Genomic DNA, 26,874 nt, shown 5'->3' with positions numbered 1-26,874 from the left:
TTGTTTCTCCAGAAATATGCAAACTAAACAGATGAGCCTGCATGTAGGTCGTTTAAGACCATCCATTGATAATACTGCTGACATACTAAACATTTTGGTCAAAGATTCTGTTTTCCTGAAATGAATTTTTTGAAACAGAAGTCACATAAGACTACTTCTCCAAAGTTGGTTTTGGTGAAACACTTTGAATGAATAAATAATGTTACAGCTTACTGATTTTACTAGAGTTCAGAGCTTGCTCCATGGGTGCTACAGGCTTTCTATTTTACTACAAGCTTTCTTTTTTAAGTTTTAGGCCTCAAAATAAATACTTAAAGGCTTACTAAGCCATGAAAGTTGGTCCGTTTTCCCCTCAAAGTTCTGTTATTGAGGTGCCCTGCAGTAAAGTAAGCTCAGTGACAGATCTATGATCCTTTTCCAATTATAATGTGTATTGTGAGCTATAAAGCTCAAGAGAGGATAATGTTCATTGTAACATGGACTAAGCAGGGGTTACTCCTAGCAAATTGGCTGGTGTGTTTCTGAGGCAAGAGCCTTTTACTCTGTGGAGCTGCTCTTTGTGCCAGCTCACCTTTCTAAATGCTTTGAAGAAACAGCAGAGGCCACTTCAGAGCCTTGGCACAGTAGAGTGTGCTTCATGCCACAGATGTTGGCTCTTTTGAACAGCTGATGTGCAGATCACTGTAGTGATCTTAATGGAGACTGTACCCTCCACTGAGAAGTAATGCATATAACATAACAAGAAAAATTAGAGTTCATCAGGGAAGTAGTGAAAGTAAATAGTTTACTCTTTCCCTGATCCAATGTAAGATTTAAATTATTTAGCACCTGGTTAGATTTTAAAGCAGTTCTTTGTTACAGAAAGAAAACAGGTTTCAGATGAATGGCCAATAAAATGTGTGCCTTAGCACTTGTACACATAGGCTGTATTACATCAGTGTTACACAATATATATGCATAAAGCCTGCTGTATAGCTCTGCTAAATGCCAGAACAGTGGTAAAGCACCTCTGTGTGAGGTGGAAAGAGCTTCATCCAGCTCTCTTAACACTGAAAGCTTTTAGGAGGAAGAAAGCTCCTGTGGTTTTGTTTTTACTTAAAAAACACAGAGTCTTCCTGAATGTGTTACAGGGGATGGATAGATAGGTTATGTGGTTTTAAATGATTGAAACCCACTAAGAAGACTTAGGAATGCTTGTGTAGGATAGTTTTTTGAATACCTAATGTTGTTTAAGTAAACTTGCTTTTAAGAGAGCAGCTGAGCTCTGGTGATTTGGAAACAGAACATAAGTATTTCTGGATGGTAAATGTGACTGCCGACAGTGCCCCTGCCTGCGCTAGCTAATGAATTGTGGCATCAGGCTTTTGTTAGCAGTGTATTGCTTACACATTTTCGTTTATTCCTTTCTTTTTACATACTTGTTTTCATACTTTTCTGTGGACTGGATTCATTATAACCAGTTTTGCTAATATTTTAACTTTCAGGAGAAAAGTATGAGCTACATGCTGCAACTGACACTACTCCTAGCGTTGTCGTCCATGTATGTGAGAGTGACCAGGAAAACGATGTGGAAGAAGAAATAAAGAAACCCAAACCAAAAATTATTCAGACGAGAAGGCCAGATTATACTCCTGCCCACTTAAGTTGAACTGCTGTTGTTCATCCAAGAGTACCAAGCAGACCTATGCAAAGGAAACATTTACTGTGGAAACAGCAGGTCACAGGTTTTGTGGCAACAGCAGCAGTTAGAAGTCGGAGAAATTCCAGTACATGTTAGATCAGAAAAAAGAGGAAGTTTCATCCTTATTTTTGATGCTGCGGGTTGGTGGATGTCATGAGTGTATTCCCTGATCACTGGGAATGAAAGATAGGCAGAAGAAAAAAACATTTTGAGACAAAACAGGACGAGCTAGATTTATTTTTCAGGGGGTGTTTTGGGCCACTCTATTATAAAGCAGCTGGGGGAAGTTTTCTTTGTTCTGACTTGCATAAATCCTCAAACTAATAGGTTAGTCATTGTGTGGAATACATAGTGATAACAGAGGTGGGTTTAAAGATTCAGGTATGGGAATTGTAAACCTCTTTCTTATAATAGATTTTGTGCATGTGTATTCTTGGTCTTCTCAAGTAACTGCGTTATTTTCTATAGTTTTTCACATGTTTCTGGAAATCTGGACAATTGTTTAAAGTATTTATTATCTCAGCATCCCAGAATTACTACTAAATGTGTATATATATTTATGTCTGTTTTTTATTGGCACTCATTGTCCAGCAGGCATACAGTTTCTTTGGCACCTTATTTTGGTGCCATGTAGCTTATGCTTTTTAATAATTTTAACCTTTTAAATGTCTATATAGGGTTTTATCTGGCAAAGTAATGGAAAAAAACAAACAGAAGTGTAATAGGAAAGTTAAGTTGATTTTAATTTATTTAAGCTTAAATAATTTATATCTTCCATAACATTTGTTCAGTAGTTTTGACTTTCTCATTTGGGGAAAAAAAAAAAGACAAAACCAAAAAACTACTCTGACATATATGAATAAGGATAATGTTGCATATTTACAGCAATGTAATTTTTCAGTGAAAAAAAAAAAAAAGGTCATGGGGAGAAGACCTCTACTCAGTATGTGAATCTGCATTGTTGTGAGCAAAGGTTTAACAGTGATGGAACAATTGCACACAGTGTGTAGAACAGTGAAGAGAGATGGAGTGCCTTTTCCTCATTCATTCCTGATGTGAACTGTTCTACAAGGTGCACACTTTTATCTTTTTTTCTACTGGCTTTGTATGTCCAAAAATACAAACTTTCTTAGCTTTGCTTCCAAAACAATCAGGTGTTTAGAAATGCCTGATGCCAAGTAATGATGCATACTCAAGTAATGGGTCTATATGGGAGAAGCTTTAGGGTTTTTTATATGTTAGTATTTAAAGGCAGTAGCTTATGGTCTGCAAGTTGAGAAGAACAAAGATGACAGAAGTGTATTTTGTTACTTGATTTTTAAAATGCAGATCCTCACTTTGAAACAGGTCCCAGTGTTTTCTTTTTTCTTTTCTGAGAGATACTAACTGATACCTGTGGGAAAACATCACAGTTTTAGAAAGGGGATACTTGAAGCTTCTCAGCATTTTTAGAAATCAAAGCATGGTTCTCTGTTGGTTTGCTTTTGCCACACTTGGTCTGAGAATGACTTTTGTAGCTGGAGGCATTGTAAAGAAATCCATTCTGTGCCATTTGAAGCAAACATTGACAGGTTCACATCTTGTTTTTTTTAAATCAAGTATCTGTTGAAAAAGTAAGGTGCGCAATGAAGCCCAATCCAAGCTGTGAGGCGATGTAAACGCAGTGTTACTGAAGGTCATTGTATGAAGCAAAATAGAAATTGATGTCCTGTGACTACAGAAAGCAGGAGTATATTGAACTTCATTAATACTCAGTTATGATCTTGCCTGTGATTGGTATGCCCTGTGAACTGAAACAAACACTGATACTTGGCATCTGTCTTGAACCTAGCTCAAGTGGCACTCTCTCCATCTTAACAGTAAGATCTACTGCCGTGTGTTGCTGGAGCTGTGTTTTACGGACACGAGAGTGTGTAAGGTTATGTAACTAAGGTAATCCATCAGCTGGGTACAAGTACTGCTGATTAACACACAAGATAAGTTAAATGGACAGAAGCTTTGTAGGTTTGCCACAATTACCTTTAAGGCTATCTAAGACTCTTTCCCCCAGCATGTTTCTCAAATTAATGCTGGACTTAGTGTTTCACTTCATTCAGTTTCAAAATTTTGGAATCATCTTTTTCTGTCCTTTTTTCCCATCTTTTCCGTGATTGTAAATCAAAGCATTAGTTCTGCATTAGAAACCGAGGCAGCTGCTTTTCTATTTCCTAGCAGTCCTCAGAAAGCAGTGCTGCCTTTCAGTTAAAAAGAATGGAGTGTTAAATACCACTGTGGTGTTTGTCATTTTAGTACACTATTTTCTACCTAAAAAGATGGGCACTGGGAACCATGGAAGTCTTGGGATGGTTACAGTGTATTTCCCTTTCTGATGGTAGTTGTAAACAGATGGAGATAGTAACTTGCCTGTGTTTCTGGTTGTATATCCTGGCTTGTGCCACCTTCTGTTATCATTACTACAATGTATTGCTTGCTTTTCCTGTTTGAGTGGGATTCCTTTTTTTTTTTTTTTTTTAATGGTCAAATGAATGCTTAGTTGGTATTTTATACAGTTGTATAGTATGGGACATATTTAATTAAAATATTTTGTTGTCTTCTTGTAAATGTCATGGTATTTATGCATTAAACTAGTCGAAGATCTTGCACCAAAGCTGAACTTAAAGCTTTCAAACACATGAATATTGTTCCAGGCCACATTCTTACCACCAACTAAATGAATTTATCAGAGAAAAGCTTTCCAGTCTTCTACTTAAAAGGCTTGCATACCTCAATTAACTATCAGAATCTACTACAGAGTAAAATAGAGTCCAGAACATTCTCGTTAAAAACTGAGTCTTCTGTGCATGAAGTTGATATGCTTCTTAATAAAAGTATCAGCATCTTATTGTTCTTATAATAGCCCCTGTCCATTCATAATATCCTTACAAGTTTCCTTCTACAAAATTAATAATTTTATTTTGGAAGCTCTCAGAATATGAAAATGTTACATCATTTAAATGGCTTTACCTAGAAACTGCAGGTCTGTGTTTCAAAACATGTTAAGCAAAAACACACTGAAGGCTCTCTACAGCCAGCTGAGAGGAGGTTGGGGTGAGGTGGGTGTTTGTCTCTTCTCCCTAGTAACTAGTGACAGGTTGAGAGGAAATGGCTTCAAGTTGCACCAGAGGAGGTTTAGGCTAGATATTAGTAGTCCTCATGAGAAGTCTGTCCCTTCTTCCAAAGGCCATAGACTCTCCTTTTGTTCAACCAGGCCAGACACCTTGCTCGACAACTTGTTTTTTTGGCACACAGGAACAGCTTGGTCCTGTGCCTTTAAGACTTCCCTCTTGAAATATATCCAGGTATCTTTCAGGGTAGCCTCCCAAGGGACTTTGTCAATCTTCTTAATGCACCTCTGACTATTGGTGGCCCTCTTAGCCAAGGGGGTGCATTACTGGTTCCATAATGGCTAGCATGGGTTTGATTCACTTGCCTTGTGGTGCAGTTCCTTTCTGCTGATTTATACACTAGTTTGTAAAAGCCACACTCTTTTTAATGCATTCCAGATCTTGGGCTTTTGTTTTACACCTACCAGAAAGTTCCTCTGCAAAAACTTAATTGTTACTCCATATTTAATAGAGAAAACTTCTGCCACGGTGTGCAGCATCAGCATCTCTGGTGCTGGCCTGTGAACTGGGAGCCACATCCTGCCCCTCCTTGGGGTGAATACAGGTGTGTGAGGACTTCATTTTCTGACAATGGTTGAAGACCTTCAAGTCAGAGGATCTCAAGAGGTCAGGAGAACCAGCCCTAAGCCCTCTCTTCTCCCAGCTGCAGAGTAGCAGTTCCTTCCCCTTGCCTTTGTGTGTGCCCTGTGCCCCCTGCCAATTTGAAGGTGCTGGCCTGGGGCTATACCCTGTGTATGAGTGCCTTTCCTGTGCTGAAGAGACTGATGTGGGATACAGGAGTCTCCATGCATTCTCAAAAGTGCCAAATAAGAGAGGAGAGCTTTTGTTTGTTTGTTTGTTTTCAAAGTAACCAATTATTTAATAAAAATGCCAAAACTTCTCGTCTAAAAACGTCCTGAAATCTCTTCTCCAAGGGAAGAGCTGTTTATCCATCTGGAATGGAAAGGAAGGATGGAGCATCCACTTTCTTGGAGGATGTGTGGTGGTCTCTGATCTTCACTGCCAGTCTGGCTGTGGCTTCACCCTGACCCACGCGTTTGGTAGCTGAGGTGAGAACGCAGTGTGGGCAGCTACCCTGCATTGGGCTGCCGTCCCAATGTCTGGGTGGCGATGCTGGGGAGTCCCAAATGCTGCAGTGTTCTCCAGCAGTGTTCAGCCGTCTCGATCATCTCTGACGCTCTCCGGAGGTCTCCACTGAGGTGCCTCGGCCCCGTGGGAGACAGCTGGAGCTCACTGCGGTCTCTTTGCCCCACAGCCAGTCGCAAAAAGCCTAGGTGGAGGGGCAGAGCAGTCCAGAAGGCTCCAAGGTCCTGCGGTGGTGTCCGACGGTATCGGAGGTGTCCAGTGTTCTCTTTTCAGGGCAATTCGGCCGGTGCAGTGGGGCTGCCAGCAGCAGATGGCAGTCGCTCTCCTCACCTCTGCCCCGGAGCTCAGGCCAGAGGAGATGCCGGATGCCTGCCGGGGCGGGGCGGGCTCGGGGCGGCACGGCGGGGCTCAGCCGCAGCCGCGCGGGTCCTGAGGCGCCGCCCGACGCCGCTGTGGGGGGCCTGCCTGCAGCCGGTGCCGTCGGAGGGACGGTGCTGCTTCTTTAGAGCCGGGGGGTTGGAGGGTGTCTGGGAGCCCCCGGCCGTCCTCCGGGGCCTTGGGCTCTTGGACACGCACCTGTGGTGGCAGAGCTCACTGCATGGTGGCTTTGACCGTCTGTTTAAGCCCTCGTACGTACGGCCTGTTCATGAGCTCCCGCTGGGTCTCCTCAGGCTGTCTCAGCGCCCCGGCCCGGGCAGCCAGCCTCCGCACCAGATGCTACGGGAGGTTGTGTGGCTCATCAGAGGTTCCAGTGACCTCAGCTGTCCTTCTGACTGTGGGCTCTGTCTCACCTCAGAGGCTCTAAAGGCTTCAGTTGTCCCTCTGACTGTGGACGTCTCGCCTTGCTTGGGAGGTTCCAGTGTCCTCGTCTCAGACATCCACCTGCCTGCGGCTTCTCAGTTTCAGCTCAGAGGCTCTGACGGCCTCTTCTTAGCGGCGCATGCTGAACATGGGCTCCCAAAGGCGTTCCAGGGACTCCAGTGGCCTAGCAAATGGCTATTGTCTGAGAATCTTAACGGGTGCTTGCACAAATGCCTCACACCAATGGCACCACTCTGACCAGGGACTTCAACTAGTGTTTCTGAGGCTCCAGGGGCTGTCTTCTCCCTTGTCTCACTGACTTTGGGCTCCCACTGTCACCTGCCAGATCCTGCGTTCCCAAGCGTGCTTTGTGTCAAGAGTATGGCTGCACAGCAATCTGTGGCCAAGGAGCAGGGCTGCTCACTTGGGTGAACAATCACAGGCTGATGCTGTCACCAAGCGAAATTGCTGTGGCCAGTAGGCTGGAGGGGCCCGCTTGGGGTGACCATGGAAGGCCCCACTGGGAATGACCGTTGAAGGCCCCACTGGGAGTGACCATCCAAAGCCCCACTGGGAGTGACCGTTGAAGGCCCCACTGGGAGTGACCGTTGAAGGCCCCACTGGGAATGACCAACGAAAGCCCCACTGGGAGTGACCGTTGAAGGCCCCACTGGGAGTGACCATTGAAAGCCCCACTGGGAGTGACCGTTGAAGGCCCCACTGGGAATGACCAACGAAAGCCCCACTGGGAGTGACCGTTGAAGGCCCCACTGGGAGTGACCATTGAAAGCCCCACTGGGAGTGACCGTTGAAGGCCCCACTGGGAATGACCAACGAAAGCCCCACTGGGAGTGACCGTTGAAGGCCCCACTGGGAGTGACCGTTGAAAGCCCCACTGGGAGTGACCGTTGAAGGCCCCACTGGGAATGACCAACGAAAGCCCCACTGGGAGTGACCGTTGAAGGCCCCACTGGGAGTGACCATTGAAAGCCCCACTGGGAGTGACCGTTGAAGGCCCCACTGGGAATGACCAACGAAAGCCCCACTGGGAGTGACCGTTGAAGGCCCCACTGGGAGTGGCTGTTGAAGGCCCCACTGGGAATGACCATCCAAAGCCCCACTGGGAGTGGCTGTTGAAGGCCCCACTGGGAATGACCAACGAAAGCCCCACTGGGAGTGACCGTTGAAGGCCCCACTGGGAGTGACCGTTGAAAGCCCCACTGGGAGTGACCGTTGAAGGCCCCACTGGGAATGACCAACGAAAGCCCCACTGGGAGTGACCGTTGAAGGCCCCACTGGGAGTGACCATTGAAAGCCCCACTGGGAGTGACCGTTGAAGGCCCCACTGGGAATGACCAACGAAAGCCCCACTGGGAGTGACCGTTGAAGGCCCCACTGGGAGTGGCTGTTGAAGGCCCCACTGGGAATGACCATCCAAAGCCCCACTGGGAGTGGCTGTTGAAGGCCCCACTGGGAATGACCATCCAAAGCCCCACTGGGAGTGATCGTTGAAGGCCCCACTGAGAATGACCAATGAAAGCCCCACTGGGAGTGACTGCTGAAGGCCCCACTGGGAGTGGCTGTTGAAGACCGCACTCAGGGAGGCGATTTAATTCCTGAAGGCAATTGTGAGAGGTATAGATATAACAGCTAATGTTGAGAAGGTGAGTAGTGAACTATTCCTGTGTAATAGAGTGAGTGACATTCCTGTAGAGGTTTTAGAGTTAATGATCAGTATTAAGTTTAAAGCAAACATAAAGAACTGCTTGTTCAAATGAGAATATAAAATGAAACTGTCAAACCAGTGCCAAGGGATGTTTTGGAGACCAAAGCTTTGTGTTCCAAGAGGGATTAGATGAGTGACTGAGTTTTCAGAGCACTACCTCGCTGGCACAGCCATTCGCTTGGAAAAGTATGCTTGAAGATGGGCAATTGCTGTCTACAATTACCTGAAGGGAGGTTGGAGCCAGGTGGGGGTCGGTCTCTTCTCCCAGGCAACCAGCAACAGAACAAGGGGACACAGTCTCAAGTTGTGCCAGGGGAGGTATAGGCTGGATATTAGAAGGAAGTTCTTCACAAAGAGAGTGATTTGCCATTGGAATGGGCTGCCCAGGGAGGTGGTGGAGTCGCCATCCCTGGAGGTGTTCAAAAAAACCCTGGATGAGGCACTTAGTGGCATGGTCTAGTTGTTTGGACAGGGCTAGCTGATAGTTTGGACTGGATGATCTTGGAGGTCTGTTCCAACCTGGTTTATGCTATGATTCTGTGAGAGTATGAATTCTCTTTTTGCTCCAATACTGACATACTTTCTTAGGAATCTTCTGACCGTTTGGCACTTCTGAGCAAATGGGGATGTCTTTTGATTAAATGACAATAGTTTTATATCCTCTGGTACCATTGGTAAGGCTTTTGTCAATGCATTGGTGTGACCAATTGCTTCCTCCAGGGCAGAGCTGGACCCTTCTCCTTACAGCTTTTCATCTGTGCACCTGTATGTGCATACAGACAGACTCTGCTGGTGCTATTTTTACTTCTTCTTTTCATCTGACTGCCTGTTCCCTGATGCACAGTTCCCTGGGAGTGCAACGTTTGGCCCAGTGATTGTGCAGTAACTGCTCTTCAAACTACTACACTAGCTTGCAGCACACTGTCTCTCAGATGATAGTACAAATTAAGTTAATCTTCTGGCTTACCTTGCATACATTCTGATATTTTACAGCTATCACCATTTCTCCATCTGAATTTAGTTACTTCATGTGAAAAAAAAGTGCAGAGCAGTGAGTCTGTAAGTGTTGACTTTTTCTCAGTATAAAAGCCCTAACTAGGGAGTATGGTGTGACTGTTAAAACTGTACTAGTAGAAGATTTTCAAGTCTTTATCAAATTTAATCATTCTAGTAGACAGGGTAGAAAGTGGAAAGGTGACGTTGAAGTATGACATTAATAGTTGGGAACACTGGGATGTACTCTCTTGAGAAATGTACTCTGCCTTCTTAAGAAGAGGAGCAGTAGACTGAGCAAGCTTTTTCCAACCCGTCTAATACAGGCTAATAGTGCCAAACGGTCTAATGTTGTTTACATTATTTAACACAGGAATTCTTTTATAAACGTGCTTCATAGCACCTTTTCCAATCTTTTTTTCTTAGGGTTTGTTTAGGCTGCAGAAACAGTACATTTCACTGATGTCCTGCACACCTTCAGATAAATTAATCAGGTTTCTTGTTCCATGTTTGTTTCTGTACACATCCATTATTTCCTTCTGCTGAAAATGAGGGACAGGTAGGAAGTACTTTTAGGTTCTAACAAGGAATGCAAATAGAAAAGTGTCTCCTCACAACATGATACCTGGGCATGACAAGGATGCCTACACAAAGAATATAGATATTGTGTGTATGTGTTTTTGTCTGCATGACCCAGTTTGTGTATGTGCATTAGTTAGTTTGCCGCTGTAGAAAATGTGATGTTGAGTGAGCAGAATATGTATCTGCAGCTTTATCTTCATTTTGGAATAATTTTTTTTTTTACTCAGGGGAAAGCTTTTATAGCTTCTTTCCTCCTTTTTCCATCTGGTGAAAACTGTGTAGATGTCGAAACTGTAGAACCATAGGGAGACAGTGGCTGAGAATGATGTGTTACTTGACCTACCAGGTGGTAAGGAGATGCAACCATCTATTATCATTTGGATGTGGTGCTTAGGGACATGGTTTAGGGTGAACTTTGTAGAGTAGTGATATCAGTTGGACATGGTGATCCTGAGGGTCTTTTCCAACCGGAATGTTTCTGTGATTCTGTGATTTCACTCTCGATATGGACAGAAGTTCTTTCACAGCAGAACGGAATTACTGATATTAATGCTCCTCATTCCTCTCTACTTATGACTGGGAAGTGTTGCTGTTTGTAAGAAATTGTTCTACACGTAGAAGTGATTTGAAATGGTGAAGTGCTGCTGCTTGTCAATAGCAGGCCCAACCAGGGCTATTGCTGCACAGAGCAACAGAAATGACTTGGTCCTTAAGTGAGCCAACAGAAAATAGAAAGTGAAAGAGCAAATGCAGCTGAACCATGCCTTACATAGAAGACCTCATTTTTCCTTTTGGAAATATAGCTCATGTGTTATTACTTGCCCTCTGCATAAGGATAGCACACACACACAATCTTCATAAATCTATAAGTGATCCCTGGCATTTGTCACTCGAGGCTTGCTGCCAGCATAGTGATACTCAGTCCTGGTGATACTCAGTCCTGTCACTGGGTTATGCGTCTGTGCTGTTATTTACTATGTTAAGGATCTTGCTCATTGCCAAAGTGAGTTCAAAAGCCTGCAAGTCTAAAGTTTTTTATCTAATCAGAGTTGGGGTTGTTTTGGGAGTTTTTTGTTTACTTTTTTTTTTTTTTTTAAGTAGCAACAAGTGTGGTAACCTTGATGTTTGAAATACTGAACAAGAGTATTAGTTGTCCTTGTGTAGTCCAGACTTGTCAAGGGTGGGGAAGGAATGAACTCCAGCAACTCTTATACCATTTTAACAGTTACAACACAGACTTTGCTCTGGGCATAATCACCTGCCTAGTCAAGTTTTGCTTTGTCTTACTAGAAAAAATGTCTTGGGGAAGACTAAGTTCATTAAATTGTGATTTCTATCTATAAAGCTTACTTTCTTGTTCTAGCATGTCCCAAACTCTCTCCCAGTTCCAAGCATACAAAATTATACCTTTCCTCTAGTGTGGTGGCTTGGCCTTGGCTGGATGCCAGATGCTCACCAAAGCTGCTCTATCACTCCCCTTTTCCGATGGACAGGGGAGAGGGGGAAAGATAACAAAAGGCCTGTGAGTGAAGGTAGAAGCCATTTAATAGAATGAAAAGTGAAAGCAAAGGCCTCACATGGAAGTAAGATTAAACAAGGATACTGTTCTGTACTTCCCATCAGCAGACTATGTTCTGTCATTCCTGGGAAGCAAGGCTTCAGTATGTGTAGCGGTTGCTCTGGAGGACAGACACCACCAACAAATATGCCCTCGTTTCATATCTCAGCTGATGTCATATGGCACGGAATACCCCTTTGGTCAGTTTGGGTCAGCTGGCCTGGCTGTGTGCCTTCCCAAGAACTTGGCCACCTCTCAGCCTGATGTTGGTGGGGCAAATGCTAGAAAAGCACAGCCTTGGTGCTTGGCTCAGCAGTAGCTAAAACACTGATGTGTTATCAACACCCTACTACAACACTGCAAAACACAGCACCAGAAAGATGCTCTGGGGAGAATTAATTCCATCTCAGCCAAACCCTATGCATTCTAGGCATTGGCTAAGTTCAGAAATTCATTCACTAGATCTTGGATTCAGTTGTTCCTCTTTCATCATATTTGCTTGTATCCTGATTTGCCCAACGTGTTTCAGAAACATTTTGCAGAGAATTATACCAGTTTAATGCTTTTAATAATTCATGTTTGAGTGTCTATACAACAACAACAAAAATGCCAACAAAAACATCAGGGTGAATAAAGCAAGAGAGCAAAGGTGACTCAATCAAGTGGGTGATAAGATCCATCTGGCAGGACTGGATTTATTTTCTCTGATGAAATTTCTATTAATAAAGTAGTGACTATCACATTTGAAACTTTTTTTCACTTGATCTGTATTTATATATCTAAAACTATAGTATGTCTATCATCTTGCCTTTTGTTTGTTTGGTTTGTTTTGGTGTGTTTTGCTTTTGGTGTAGCTATCAATCTTTTAGATTTACTGTGGTGCAACAAGAAATAAAATGACAGGAGTTTAAGCATGAAAGGCTGAAGTGTTGAAGAAGAGATGGAGGCTCCAACTGACACTTGATCACTTCTGGCAATCACGTTGCCCATTCTGGTTTGCATTTTCTGCCTCTCAAAGACCAGATCAAAAAGCTCAAATTCTTCCTAACATTGCTTCCTGCTCCCACCCCTGTCCTTCTTCCACAAGCTCTTATTCCATATTTCCAAAAGAGTGACAGTCTCTTCTGCTTACAAGCATTTCTTCAGTCCTCTTTCTGAAATCACTTTTTCTCTTATTCAAGGATAGGCACAGCTCAGTATCTGTGCCTTCACGACTTTGTTATAGGCTTTACAAAGGTTTTGGAAAGGGTAGCACAGCTTGGGGGGAGCACCGATGTTTTCAGCAGTCTTCAATCAGTTGTTGCTTAGGCTTATTAGTCAGGATGGACTTCTTATATGCCAGAGTACCTGCATTAGTCAGAATGGACTCCTTATATGTCAGAGCACTTGCCCTTGGTACTGAGGATTTCAGTGGGTAGCCAGTGTTTTCCTCACAACTCCATTTTTACCAAAAAATGTGTTCAGTTTCATATCTGGAGCCTCTCTACTTAAGTTAAAGCTTTTACAATGTGAGGCCTACTGAGATACTGCAGAAATCTGAGAGAGAGGCATTTGTCTTTTTGTGCTTCTGAGCGTTATGTATCTTGAATGAGGATTTGGAGTTACTCCCAGTATCAGGCTATAAAAGCACTAAAGATGAAAAGCTAATAAGTCATTTAAGTGTCATTCAGGTGGACATTGCCATTGTTAGGTTCAGCTTTCCTTTGTAGGAATGTGTTGTGCTTCTTGGGATACCTAAGGGTGCTGACAGATTTAGATGTGTTCTGGAGCTTCCCTCAAAGCTCTCTGCCTCCGTGCATTTCAGTGGTTGAAAGTTTATGCCACCACATCTCTGTCAAAATCCTACTTTTACTTCCCCTCTTCCTTATGTCATAAACTTATGTCTCCTGATTCCTTAGAGTTTTTCAACTTTTTTTTGTAATACTTCTTCTAAAGGTTTAAAATGCATCTTTCAAAACCTGGCAGGCTTTTAAATAGATTTTGGTGAAGTCATTTAGTGTTGTTTCCTTCCAGTGTCTGTCTCCTCTTGGGAAAATTAAATAGTCTGACTTTCTCATGACTTTAAAGGACTCAATCAATAGGGATGCTCTGGAAAATAAGAAAGCAATCGTGTATATTCTTTAAAAAGAGATCCTGAATAATTTTGTTTCATTTCTAAAATGCAATTGTCTGGTTTGGTTTTATTTTTTAGCCCCTCGTCCTTTCTCCTTTCCACTAAGCAATTTGTGTGCTGTATGATTTGAATGATAACTTACATCCTACCTTCAGTGCAGTTTACAACAGAATAGTGGCAACTACTTTTTTCCGTTGAGGCTGGGGAGGGGGAGCAGGGAAGGGAAAGTTTTGTAATTACAGCCTTAAAGAGTGACTAAATTGTTCCATTTCAGTTAATTGGAAAAGGTACATGGAGGTGCCCATAGGTGGAGCTAAATATCAAGCAATGTCATTACATGCTATCAAGTAAAAGCTCAACCTCCAGATAAAGCTCCCATTGCACTGAAGACGAAATATTGCTACTAGATTGTGAAAGTATGGTGCTCCTTGTCGCTGATCCCTTTGGATATAGTTGATTTGAAACATGTTTGTGATGTAAGTTCTTCACAATGACGGTGGTAAAATACTCTAACAGGTTGCCAAGGGACACGGTTGAGGCCCCATCCCCAGAGACATTCAAGATCAGATTTGATGTTGGTGTGGGCAGCCTGATCTGGTTAGGGGAGACCCTGCTAACTGCAGGGGGTTGGCATAAAAAGCAATTGCACAGCACTTTGAACCTCTTGTTTTTCACTCCTAAGATTTTGCTTGTTATGTGAAATAGATTTTAATCATACTAGCCTGATCTGTCGTGACGCTGCAAGGTGCTGAGGGGATTGTTGCACTAAGTAGTGGCTGAAATGATTCAGATGCTGGAGCACTTTTATGTAGTAGGCCAGGGGGACTCATTCCTTTTTGGTTGATGTACTCAGTATAAACAAGCAAACTAGCAGTCAGCTGGCACTGTACCAGAGTAAATGTGTGATGATTTTGTGTGCATTTACTTCTCTAGAAAGCGCAGTATTTTTAGTGTTCTCATCTTGTCGTCCCTCTGGTACCTTACGTCTTGTTCAAATGCTTCTAGAAACACTGTTTCTGGCCTCTTGGGAATTGCTGAAGCAGTCAGTGAACTCCAAAGGCTGCAAGGAAATTTTTGTTCAGCCAAGTAATTATTTATCAAACGTCTCTTGTAGATGCTTTGTGTGTAGTCTGTAGCTAGTATGCAAAGAGAATACGCACGCTAATATAGCTCTCATGAGATGAAATCGCAGTGCTTTACTTGTTTGATACTGAAGGTCAAAACTGTTGCAATTCCTAACACAAAGTATTCTGCCTGGCAAAGGAACTTGTCTGTTCCACTCCTTGAAGGTAAAAACCTAAACATACCAACCAAACAAAAAAAACAAACAATGCTCCCAAACAAACAAACAAAAGACCCAAACAAACAAAGCAACAAAGAAAAAAGTACAAACAAAATCCTCAGAAAACACAAGCAAAAACCTGCAGTAAAAAGTCTTGCCTGTGATTGCTTTCTCCGGTCTATGTAAGGTGACTTCATCTGAAACAAGGTAGCTACCCAAGCTGTCTTAATGTACACTTGTTAGATATACCTGAGTCTGAAAGGGTCAGGCTTGTATTTACTCAGCCATGCAGAAGATTTAATTCAAAGGGATGGAAAAGGCTTTCAAGAAGTCTTTGCATGCAGAAGTTCACTGCTTCAGGTATTTTGGGTTTGTTTCTTTTCATAAAATTTCATATATTGGGATTATAAGGCAGAAGAAGTGGCAGACTGAAAGAGGATACAGAGTGAGCATGGTGTGATGTAAAAGGTGATAAGACGCAGAGAGAAGACAGAGAAATTCTAGGAGCAAGTGAACTAACCTGAAATTAGGAAACCGGGAGGAAGTGTGAACATAAAGCAGCTGTCACTAGTGTCTCTTTCCGGTTTCCTGCTGCACATGAGACTGTTTGATCTACGACTAGATCCAAGCCACTTCAAGAACTGCAAGTATGTGTGTGTGGAAAGGAGTGAGCACAGCAGGCATACTCTCTCTGTCTAGTCCATGGTTCCTGGATGAGAAGAGGACCTCACTTGCCCACACCTGGGACTCTTTATGGGTTAGTCAGCAGTGTGTCTGAGTATCAAGCATCTCAGGTCATGCACTGTCACCTGTCAACGGTCTCACTCCTACCTGCATGCTAACTGGGAGACCTAGCAGCAACTGCAGTTTTTGCTGTTGATCATGAGAGTGTTACCTTGCAGCTTGGAGTGTGAGTCGGCTGGATGCCTACTCTGGCTTCCTGGCTTATGCTAGGCCTTTGTGAATTCAGAAGGAAAAGGAAAGGCGAAGGAGAGTCCTGACTTCAAAATTAAGAGCCTGCATATAGAAAAGAACCAAAACAAAGAGAGCTTGGCTCCTCTCCCACTGCTTCTCAGTGCCCTCAAGTATGCCTCCTCATGGTAGGTGCTGCAGTCATTCAGGTTCTTTATACTCACTGGCAATACTACTGCTGTCGAGACCATCACACTGATCCTCCTGGTAACAGTAGCCTCATGCCCCTGGAGCACTCCCCTCTCCCAGACCACATGCTTCACATCACTATGTTACTCACGTGCTGTCAGGTTACTGACACAACTATGGATTTAGTTTTAAAGATAAGGACATAGGCATTTTAGGCAGGTTTGGGGGGGGGGTGTGTGCTGTCTGTGTTTTGTTTTATTTGGTTTGGTTTTGGTTTTGTTTGTTGGCTTTCGGTTGTTGCTGGTTTTGTTTTGTTCTAAGGAGAATACACATTTTAGTCTGGTAGCAGGTACATGTATGTTCTGTACCATGCATCTGAGCTCATAATCTGAAGGATGAGTGGCTCTGCATCATAAAGAAATCCACTTAGATGCACTGTGCTCACAGGGAGCAGCGAAAAGCTAACCTAATAATGCTGGAGAAATATTAGGGTGAGTAGACACTTGCACTGCCTCAAATGTCTTGAGGAAAGGCAAGATGGAAAAATTCTGGCTCATTAAAACAATGCAGTTTATGCTGAGGAAAATGTTCAGGAAGGGACATGGGGCTGTTGTACTACCAGTAAAGTTTTGAATACATTTGGGTATTCAGTTTGAAGTCCCAGATATACTGAATAATTTAGATTTCTTTTAGAATGTTTTAAATACCAAACAGAAGTCTCAAGTAACCTGATGAGCAACCATGAGTTTTCTAGGTACCTTCAGCTCTGGACACTCTCTTCTTTCAGAGCAGCATTACAGAATGGGAACCCACGAGTTTTCTAAGTATCCTGAGCTCTGGATGCTCTCTTCTCACGGCAGTGTTGTAGAATGGAAACTTTGATGCAACCTTAATTGTAGGCTAGTGCTTCTATAGTACAGCTCCTTAAGTTAGGGCCTGAACATGGTACGATCCTCCAGCATGTCCTTGCTGAGGAGCAGTTCTAAGCTGCTGATGAAGGGTAGTGGTTTAGCAGTCAAACTTTTTGCATGAGATTAAAAAGAAGGTTGCACTACATTACACTAAATCTCTCTGCCAAATTGTTTTGTGTGGGAGAGAACATTTAGCAAGAACTTTCCAAGCTTTGTCAGCCTGTGGAACCATCCAGCGAAGGAAATAGCACATTCTGGGGGAGTATTGTGCTGGTTAATTGTAAATACCCAATACTCTTTTAAATGCTCAGGTTAAAAGCTATGATTTGCTGTCAATCACCAAAGTTAACAATGATGCCGTGCTTCATAAACACCAGGCTCCAAAAGGTCTCCATCTCAAGCAGCTTTGGGCTACAATCTAAGCAGAGGACCAGACATGGGTATGTGAGAGAAGACACTGAGGAGGCCATAAAAAGGAAGTAAGTGCCAAGCGAGGTTTCAACAGAAGCAGCCCTAATCAATCTATGGCTTGGCTCTAAGCCCTCTGGTGTGGAGGAAACTGTCAGAGCTCTTTATGAGGACACTTTCAATACATAAGTCCTACTGGAAATCAGTTTCCTATATCCTAGGGCATATAATAGTTGATTTAAATTTTGAGAAGTGATGTCACCTCTGCAGGTTGGTCTGTGCGAAGTAGTGAGGACACTGCAGGCAGTGGGTGCCAGTGCAGTTCAGTTTCTTCAGCAGTAAAAGACTTGGTTTGGCCAAGCGAGTCACACAGAATTGGTTGTTCATCTAAATAGGTGCTGGCTGCTGACAGAAAAGGAAACGGCACTCAAGAGATGCATTTATTGTGTTGCCCACAGGGTAACTCGTCAGAGCCTGAGGATGTGCTAGCAGAGCTGTCATCTATTGCCCAAGGTGAATGAGAATTGAGAATGTTGCTGTTTTACTAATGTTAGTCAACCTGAACAACAGCGTTGTCTCCAGTTGTCGTGAAAACAAGTGCTTCCTCAGCTGACAACGCAAAATTGCCGAGCCTGCATCTGGAAATGGCAGACTTGTGCTGATGACTCCACAGCTTGGCTGACTATGAGGCTGCTAGCTATCTGCAGATGCTAGCTATTTTGCTTCCAAACGTCTCAATCTCCCTGTGCTCCACTTGATTACACACTACCAGATGGTACAGCAAATTCTGCTCCAACTCCACAAACAAATTCCACAAAGGCCTTCAGACAGAAACCACGTAGAGAGCTTGTACTGCAGGTAATCCTGCTGTCTGACCAGGTACATGGGATTTCCATGAGAAGACGATAAATAGACAGATGCAGTGCAGAAGTCTGCTAGTGCCTCTAACCAGGACAAAGAAGTAAGGAGAGCAGAAAGCTGAAGTGGACCTGGGAAGCAAAATGAGGGAGGGAAACACACCAAAGTGTTTTGCCTTCCTGGGACAGTTTCACTGTCTTCTTTGGGTTTTTTTGAGCACCAAACAAGTTCAGCTATAGGGTGGGTAATCCACAGGAAAGCAAGTTTCCTTCATCCTGCTGCTTGTAGAAAAAAATTACAAAATATTAGTTAAAAATGTCATTTTGCAGTGATGGAGATTTCAAGTGCCTTTAAAATATTTGGTAGAAAATGTAGGGTGACTTTTGGAGGAATTTATACAAGGCCTGTGTGCAGAGGTCCAAATTCAATTATTTTCAAGCCCTGTGTCCCAATCTGTTCAACACAGCAGTAATATCTCCAAGGTATTACCAGAGGCCTATAAACACATCAGAAAATCAACTGCATTAAGCACCTGAGCTCATCTAGTGTTGAATCATGTCTACTCTAGCTGTCCTGATGATACAATGAGCTGGCACTGGCTTAGGCCAACCATTTTATTTGGGTGAGTCCAAACCTGCAAGTGTGTGAGCATTCAGTCTCTTGTGATCATTTCCTTCATCAGATAATCAAACACTCATGTTGTGCATCTTAAAATGAGCATCAAAGTTCTATGTGGTGCAGTAGATGCATCCTCAAGTACAAAATGCTGTTCTCAAGTTTTCTTTTTCCATTATCTCCAAAGCAAGCAAGCAAGATTCCCCTCTGGGGAGGTGGGAGGGAGAATCTATAATTTGCTAGGCCCCTGGCAAGTTCAGCTAGCACTTTTAACCCAGCAGGCATCAAGCTTTTACAATTAGAAGTCGTGCCCAGAACTGACAAAAGTTATTCTGGTAGCAAAAGGCTGAATTTGACTGGTTGAAAACCTTTTAATTGTGACATGCAGATTTGAAGCTGCAAAGTATTACTCCCTGTCCTTCCCACCAGTGTAGTCCAATTCCATGACTATTAAAAATCAAATTAAAAAGACATTTGGATCATTTCTCTCAAAAAAATTTCCAACCAGAGAGAATCACTTGCCTTTGTTTCTTAGCATTTCAAAGAGCTAAAGCCACAGACCTTACCCTCTTCTTTTCATCATTGCAAGTTCCAGCTGCCAGCTGAAGGAGTGTACTGGGAGCATCTTAATGGAAATTTCTTTTACCTCTTTTTTTTTTTTTTTTTTTTTTTTAATTCTTGTTACAGAAAATGAAGCAGAAGAGATGTCCCTGTACATGTGCAACCACAGAAATGGTGATAGACACACACTTGGAGTCCTTGTGCTCCAAATGAACATATTTCCACAGTTTTAACTTCAGTTAACAGTATATTATCAAACACAGTCAAATGCCAGGGGATTTTTACTTAGAAGACTGAACAGAAGGCTTTTGTGTTTGATTTGCTCTGGGTGGAGCTGGGAGGGGTATGTGTGTGGAAGTACTCTTTCCCCATTTTAGCTGAAAAAAAAAACCCACCCACTTATTTGCACTTGTCTTTCTCTGAATCCTTTTTACTTTGTGCCTGATTGCTCTTTGGGCAGGTAGGTAAATGCTGACCCACCTTGAAAGAAAAAAAAAGGCTTTGGTTTGATACTCACTTTGCTCTGAATGCAGCTTCTTTTGTTGGCTGATTGCTGTTTGGGCGGATCAGTAAATGGTGACCCAGCTTGAAAGCAAAAAAGCTTTGCTTTGACACATCTGACTGGCAGTAGGTGCTCTACAAAGGATATTGCTGGGGAGTCAGCCTGTGTGCTGCCTGGTTCCTGAAGGCTAGCCAGTGAGTGCTTGCCGAGGGAGGCACGCCGTTGTGGCAGGTGGCACAGGCACTCAGCTCAGGGCTTTAGTGAAAAACATCAATTTTTGTATTTTGCAGACTACTGGATTGGTCTGTGCAAGTGTGGTGTAAAGAACCCTTGCTGTGTTTTGTAGGTACTTAAGCATCTAGTGTCCTGCCTGGGGTTCCTCTTATACAAAGAGAGCAAAAAAATAATCTCTGCCCAGAAAGTTTGGTCATGCCATGTTTCTGTGCTTGACAGCTGCTTTTGCCTTGCCATGACTTTTAGTTCAGTGGGAGTCGTGCCTACTGGCAAGCGAGATAGCTCTCGCTGAGCCCATGCCGAATGCAGCAACTCATAAATTAAATCCACGTAAACAGCTGCTGTTTAAATTTACTTTTGTAATCTGCAAAGTTTGATCACGCAGAAAGAAAAGCTCTGAACAGGAGGACTAAGTCACTTGAAAGCACTGGGGCAGAATTACAGCAGCTCTTGGGTCTGTATTAGGCCAACACTGTGATGAACGTACAGCAGCTTGACCCAGTATGTGGTGCAAGGTGTTAAAGGATGAGGTTCTCACATCACCAGCCACCTCAGATGTGGAATTCTCACTGCAGAGAGCATCTGCAGCTTCATCAGTGCCTGTATATGGTGCTGGTGTTGATATCATTATCGTAAGTAGACAGTCGAAGATCTTTGCATTCCTTCTAGATACCCAGTGTTCAGTTTAAAATCAAAGCATTCAGAAAGGCGATCTTAAAAACAGACTAAAATATGCATTTTGTACTACTGCAATGTCTAAATAGTGATTTGTGTTGCTACCTGAACCTGACATGTAGCTTCTTCAGGTTTTTCAGTTGTGAGGGTTTTTCTAGCTAGTTTTGAGGTGAATTTTTTTTCCTTCAAGATGGTTTGACACTGATTTGAGTTTACAAAAGCAAAGAAAAAACAGCCAAACAAACCAAAGACAAACCAAAGCAAACCCAATCAGAAATCCAAACCCAACAAAATCCCACAGCTTTGTAGAAGTAAAATGTAAAACCAACAAAACATGCCTTTGACTGAATGGTAAAAAAATATGATCACCATTTTTTTCCTCTGAGTGCTCCTCTTGCTAGTTAGGATGCTACTGGTGCTGCCTGGGAGACCTGATGGAGCAATGGTGACACAGGGATCTCTGAATCTGGCAGAAACAGGCAGACACAGAGCTCTCCTGAGCACTAGGGAGTGGAAGACTTCCTAGTGCCTTTCCTGTTCAATCTGAAGCCCAGCATATGCTGAGCACTTTTCCAGTGCTTCCCACCTGAAGCCCAGCATATGCTGTAGAGAAGGTGGAAGCAGAACAGGGGTTTTGGGCCATGAATCAGCCCTGTAATAATTGTCAGGGTACCCTGTCTTGCAGAGAAGCAGCCACCTCTGCTGAAGCTCATTTGTGCTGTCACAGGACAGGAGGAAGTATGGGCAGCCTTTTCTTCACCACGGGCATATTTTGTGGTGAGAAGAGACTCATACATGAACTGAGTGTTCCATGGAGCACCAAGTGACCAGTGCAAAAGATGGGGAGCATCACTGATTCTGTCGGCTGGGTGTTGGCAAAGGAGCTATGGGACTGTATTCACAGACCACCCAGCTGAGTGGGACCCATTTCCCAGAGTGTTTCGATGTTGCAGCTTTAATTAAAAAAATAATGGGTTGAAAAAGAAAGCTCTTTTCTTGCTGTTTTCAAGAGTTTGTCTCATCTCCAGCAATTAAATCATGGCTGTCAACATGTTTAATTAATTTGCCATCAGAGGCATGATTACATTTTGTGAAGGATGAGAAACAGTAAAGATGTTAAAGATCAGGTTTGCTAGGGCAGCACTGAGTAGAGGAGGGTCAAAACTAAGCAGCAGCATCTATGTAAAGGATTCAAGCATTCATCCACACCCTAGCGGTTGTCATGGCAAGCCCTTTGTTATTCGTTATGCCTCGGTGTGGGTTAAGGACAGAAAGATGAGGGCCAGTGAGAGTAAATAACTGATTTCTCTTTTTCAGCGTCACTGTCATGCTAGGCCAGGAGAGGCAAGGGCAATCAGAGGGCCACCTTCCTCTGATCACATGATGATGATGGTACTAAGTTTTCAAGACAGACTGTGATGCTGAGATGGCCAGAGTCACTTGTAGCCAGAACTGGAAGTAGGATGGCCCCTTCCACCACATGCACCAGGCTGTGCATGGTGCTTCCCAAATTCTCACCAGAGGGAATGTCAGATCATTTTATCCCTTTTGTGTACCTCGAAGGAAAATTTCCCAGAGAAGTAGATCTGTTTATGAGTTGGTGCAGGACAGGGTCAGGCAGTTGAGGACTCAGCCTGCAATGCTCTACAGTACTCAAACCAAATGCTTTTAGTCGAAATCAAATAAGATGCTAAAACATTTGGTCAATTACTAGTGGTCGTGGCTGTCTAGAGTGCTCCTGCAATGCTCACAGGTAGCAAATATGAGGTGATCAGAGCTCCTGAATAGACAAAAATCTCACTTATTTTTTTAAAAAATCATTTGGGTTAAATGTTGATATCAAATAAAGTTTTTTGACATGAGTATAGCTGGTCATAATACTAAAAAAAACCCCAACATCCTCTTGGTGAGATCTACTGGAAACTATTTGGATGGTAAATTTATGCATTAATACAGTTTAAGTAATGGATAATGTTTGGAAACAAAACTTTCCAAACAAAAGGAATAATAGACTATATCTGGCACAAGAACTGAGCAATAGGAATTCATATTTTCCATTTCCCAATGTGGAACAAACAAAGTAGGCTTAAAATTAATAAATCTGTTAGTCATTGCATTATGAGCAGTATGGCAGATTAATGCCTCTGCTTGGGGAAAATCTTTTTTAGCACTACACACAGTTTTACAAACAAAAGGGACCTGCTGCTTGACACATGGATCTCACCTTAGCAAGATGGAGCATTTGGCATCTCACACTGAGCATCTTCACTTGTGTGTGACAGAGGATTTGGGCTCATGTGACCAACAGGACTCAGCAAAAAGGAGCCCTAGAACTTTGCTGGTTGACAATATACCTGGGCTCAACCTGCAAAAGATGTTGCAGGTTGAGCTTAGGGTGGCATGATGCTGCTTGAGGTGGCTTGCCAGGGAGCTAACAGAGCTCAAATGTATTGATGGCCCTGATGCTTCTGTCATGGTCCCTTTTTCAAGGCTTCTAGGTCTTGTATCAGTTTGGGATTTCAACAAAGGAACTATTCTCCCATAGGAAGTTTGGGTCTTGGCAACTCATTTTTTTGAAAACATTAGCTTTTCAATAACGAGAAGACATAGGTTAAGCCAGGAATTTTTAAAAGCAGGAAGAGAGAGTAATTTGTTGAGACATCTCAGTAGTGAAGTCCAGCCTTTCTACAAACACTGTGATTAAGGTCACCTCATCATTTGCTTGTGCTGGTGGTATCCCTTGATTGTGACTGAGTATAGTTTTTTGCATGCAACAAGTAAAGTATGGATAGCAGGGGTTGGTTTTTCAGCCCCAGATGAAAACCAGCACAGGCTTCAGCCTTGCTTGTTGACCGAGAAAGAATGGAAATTATAAGTTTTGCAATAGCCCCTTATTTAAAGCAAGAGGAATGCATGACAGCCTGACTTAAGGAGGGACAGTTTCGCTTCATGTCTAGCCTATTGTTTTGAGTAAAATGGAACAAAAAGGCTGGGAAGGATTGTTTGCCTAGGAGGAAAAGGAATGCCTAAAGTAATGAAAATGTGTGGTGTGTGAATGTCTATGTGTGCCTATTTAAAGCTCATGTGTATACACACACAGACAAAAAAACGGGAAGAGGGGAAGTGAGTGCAGAGTAGGGGAGCTGAGTGAGTGGCAGCCCTGGTGAGCAGGGCTGGTGGGGACAGTGGGAAGAAAGCTGGGGGTGGTGCTTTGCCCACTGACCTGCAACACCCACACACACATGACTGGTGGGAGGCACAATTCTATAACCCACATATGTGGCTTTTGCTTGGGTTTACCCAAGAATTTCTTACGGATGAAGATTTTATAGATGGTGAAAGAATAACAGAGCTTTTATTGTCCAATGTTTCCCCCCTTCAGAGATAGAAGCACATGCTAATTCTTGCTTTCTTGCCAGTCTAGGTGTAGAATAAAAAAGTTTCACAGCTCTCAGAGAGCTGTTAGATCACGTGGATGTGGCTTTCATGATCACAACTGTCAGCTGGTCTTCTGAACTTCAGAGAGCTGATTCCTTCCTTTCGGTTGAACTTGCATGACTGACAAATCCACGTCTCCCTTTCTTTTATATCTGTGCACACACACAAAACCAAACCAGCCAAACAAAAAAATTCAACAAAATCATCATTAACAACAATAACAACAACAAAAATCCCACCAAAACAAACAGACAAACAAACAAAAATTCCAATATGCTGGTGGTCTGAAGTTTAAGCCTGGTGGTATAGATGTTCTGAATCGTCCAGGCATTTATTTCAGTGGACTGGTATGAAATTCTTGGAATCATAGAATCATAGAGTGTCAGTGACTGGAAGAGACCTCAAAAGATCATCCAGTCCAAGCCCTCTGCCAGAGCAGGATCACCTATACCAGATCACACTGGAATGCACCCAGGCAGGTTTTGAGTATCTCCAGAGGAGGTAACTCCACAACACCCCTGGGCAGCCTGTTCCAGTGCTCTGTCACTCTCACAGGGAAAAAAAAAAATTCTCATGTTTGAACAAAACTTCCTATGCCTCAGCTTCCACCCATTGCCCCTTGTTCTGTCAGCAGACATCACAGAGCAGAGCCTGGCTGCACCCTCCTGGCACTTACATATTCATAAACATTGATGAGGTCACCTCTCAATCTCCTCCAAGCTAAAGAGCCCCAGCTCCCTTAGTCGCTCCTTGTAAGAGAGATGTTCCATTCCCTAAATCATCTTTGTGGCTCTTCACTGGACACTCTGAAGCAAAGAGAGTGTCTCTGTGTGTGTGCACAAAAGAGATAGAGATGGAGGGTGAGAGTAGTGTCTTCCAGAAGGCACATTCTTAAGTGCATGATTAGGACTGAGGGCCCCAGAAGTGAACACAGTACTCTAGATGTGGCCTCACCAAGTAGAATAGAAGGGCAGGAGAACTTCTCTCGACCTACTAGCCACACCTCTGCTAATACACCCCAGAATGGCATTGCCCCTCCTGGCCATGAGAGCACATTGGACTACAGTTCAATATCACTCTCGAGGTCACTGTCTTTGACTGCTAGCTGCATGAGACATTAGCTGGGATATTGCCCACCTTAGCCTTTTGCAGAAGCCTTGGGCTTATGTCCACAGGCGACTGACAATTAAAGTTTGACTGCAGAGCTGACAGCCTATCTGCTACAATCAATCTCCTCCGCTACTTTTCAGGTTCGCTTTCAGCAGTGTCATCAGGTGGAGCTACAGCCTCTGGCGCTTCTGGGAGGCTTTGTCATTCTTTAAGTGCACTGAAGACGGATGATAACTTCAAAATCATCGTTGCTGCTAATTACATCACGCCTAAATTTTGTGAGAGGTTTTGTAAGTAACTGAGAGATTAGGACTCTGCTGCGAGGAAGTTACAGTTAACACACGATGCTGATATAGATAAGGAAGAGAAGGACTTGCCTTGAAGAGGGGAGCAACCCAGCTGTAAGACCCTGTGTGGTGGGCTTTGTTTTGCTGCTTTCTTCGTCATCTTGGTGTTGCAGGCCCTTGTGTAAGGTAAGGATTTAAGTGCCGATTAATTGAATTTGCATAACGGCAGCCCAAGGCAAGCCTAGTTAAACCTCATGCTTGCAGGCAAGCTGCTTCCCCCCAGGCCAGCACAGCCAAAGCGCTGGTATCTACTCCTGTAGCCTGCAGGCAGCTTGGGGACACTAACTTCAGGTAGATGTTAGACGAGAGCTGCTTGTGTTTGAAAGGGGGAAGAATTGCACACTGATCTGTGGTAAAAATGGGATTTGTTGTCCAACAGTTGAGCAGAGATCTACTGCTCAAGTCTCTACAGTAGGTGTTGCTCTTCCAGACTGGAGAACAAACTGAGTAGCAGCTGTGTTAGCACAGCAGACAGCGCTCAGGAATGGTGCAAGATGCTGTATGGGATGAACCTGAATTTAGCACCAGCTGCAGTAGTGGTGCCAACATGCAGAAATACGTGGTCATGGTCTTCTCATTTTCAGTGAATGAGTGGGCTCAGCACCATAGCAAAGCAGAAATCCCCAACCAGAATTAAGCTTATCCAGTGCTACTTCTGTGGGTTTTTTTCCCCCCGTGCATTTTTACTTAGGGAGATGGTTTGATCATTTTAATGTGTTCTCAATCCATATAGATCACTATTAGTGATCTGCTACACCACTTAGATGCACACAAGTCTATGAGGCCAAATGGAATCCACTCATGGGTACCGAGAGTGCTGATGGAAATGCTGTCCAAGCTACTTTCAATGGTTTGTCAGCAATGCTGACTAAACACAGAGCTCACAGCTGACTGAAAGTTAGTGACACCCAGCCACAAGAAGGACTGGAAGGAGAAATCTAGATGCTCTCAAAGATGACTCTGGAGTGCTGTCCCCATATATGGGACATAGTTTAATGGCCATGGTGGTGCTAGCTCCATGGTTGGACTTGATGATCTTACAGGTCTTTTTCAACCAGGACAATTCTGTGATTCTGTGAATATCTGGGGAACTAAAGGTCTGTCAGTCCAACCTCAGAGTGGGGGAAG

At 43.4% G+C, this 26,874-nt stretch overlaps 1 protein-coding gene across 3 annotated transcripts in view; it reads left to right on the top strand.

The window, feature by feature from the left end:
- Positions 1-4,282, top strand: part of RCAN1 (regulator of calcineurin 1) — a 41,087-nt gene extending 36,805 nt beyond the window's left edge. For all 3 annotated transcript variants that reach the window (XM_064152486.1, XM_064152489.1, XM_064152490.1), the window contains one exon: positions 1,485-4,282. In XM_064152486.1, coding sequence (XP_064008556.1) covers positions 1,485-1,648 — 164 coding nt within the window. In that variant the 3' untranslated portion in view covers positions 1,649-4,282. The remainder of the gene's footprint in view (positions 1-1,484) is intronic.
- The last annotated feature ends 22,592 nt before the right edge of the window (positions 4,283-26,874 follow it).

The sequence above is a fragment of the Pogoniulus pusillus genome, chromosome 12 (assembly GCF_015220805.1).
Source record: "Pogoniulus pusillus isolate bPogPus1 chromosome 12, bPogPus1.pri, whole genome shotgun sequence".
Classification (NCBI taxonomy): Eukaryota; Metazoa; Chordata; class Aves; order Piciformes; family Lybiidae; genus Pogoniulus; species Pogoniulus pusillus.
Note: the sequence above shows the minus strand (reverse complement) of the source record. Positions and strands in the feature narration are given on the sequence as shown.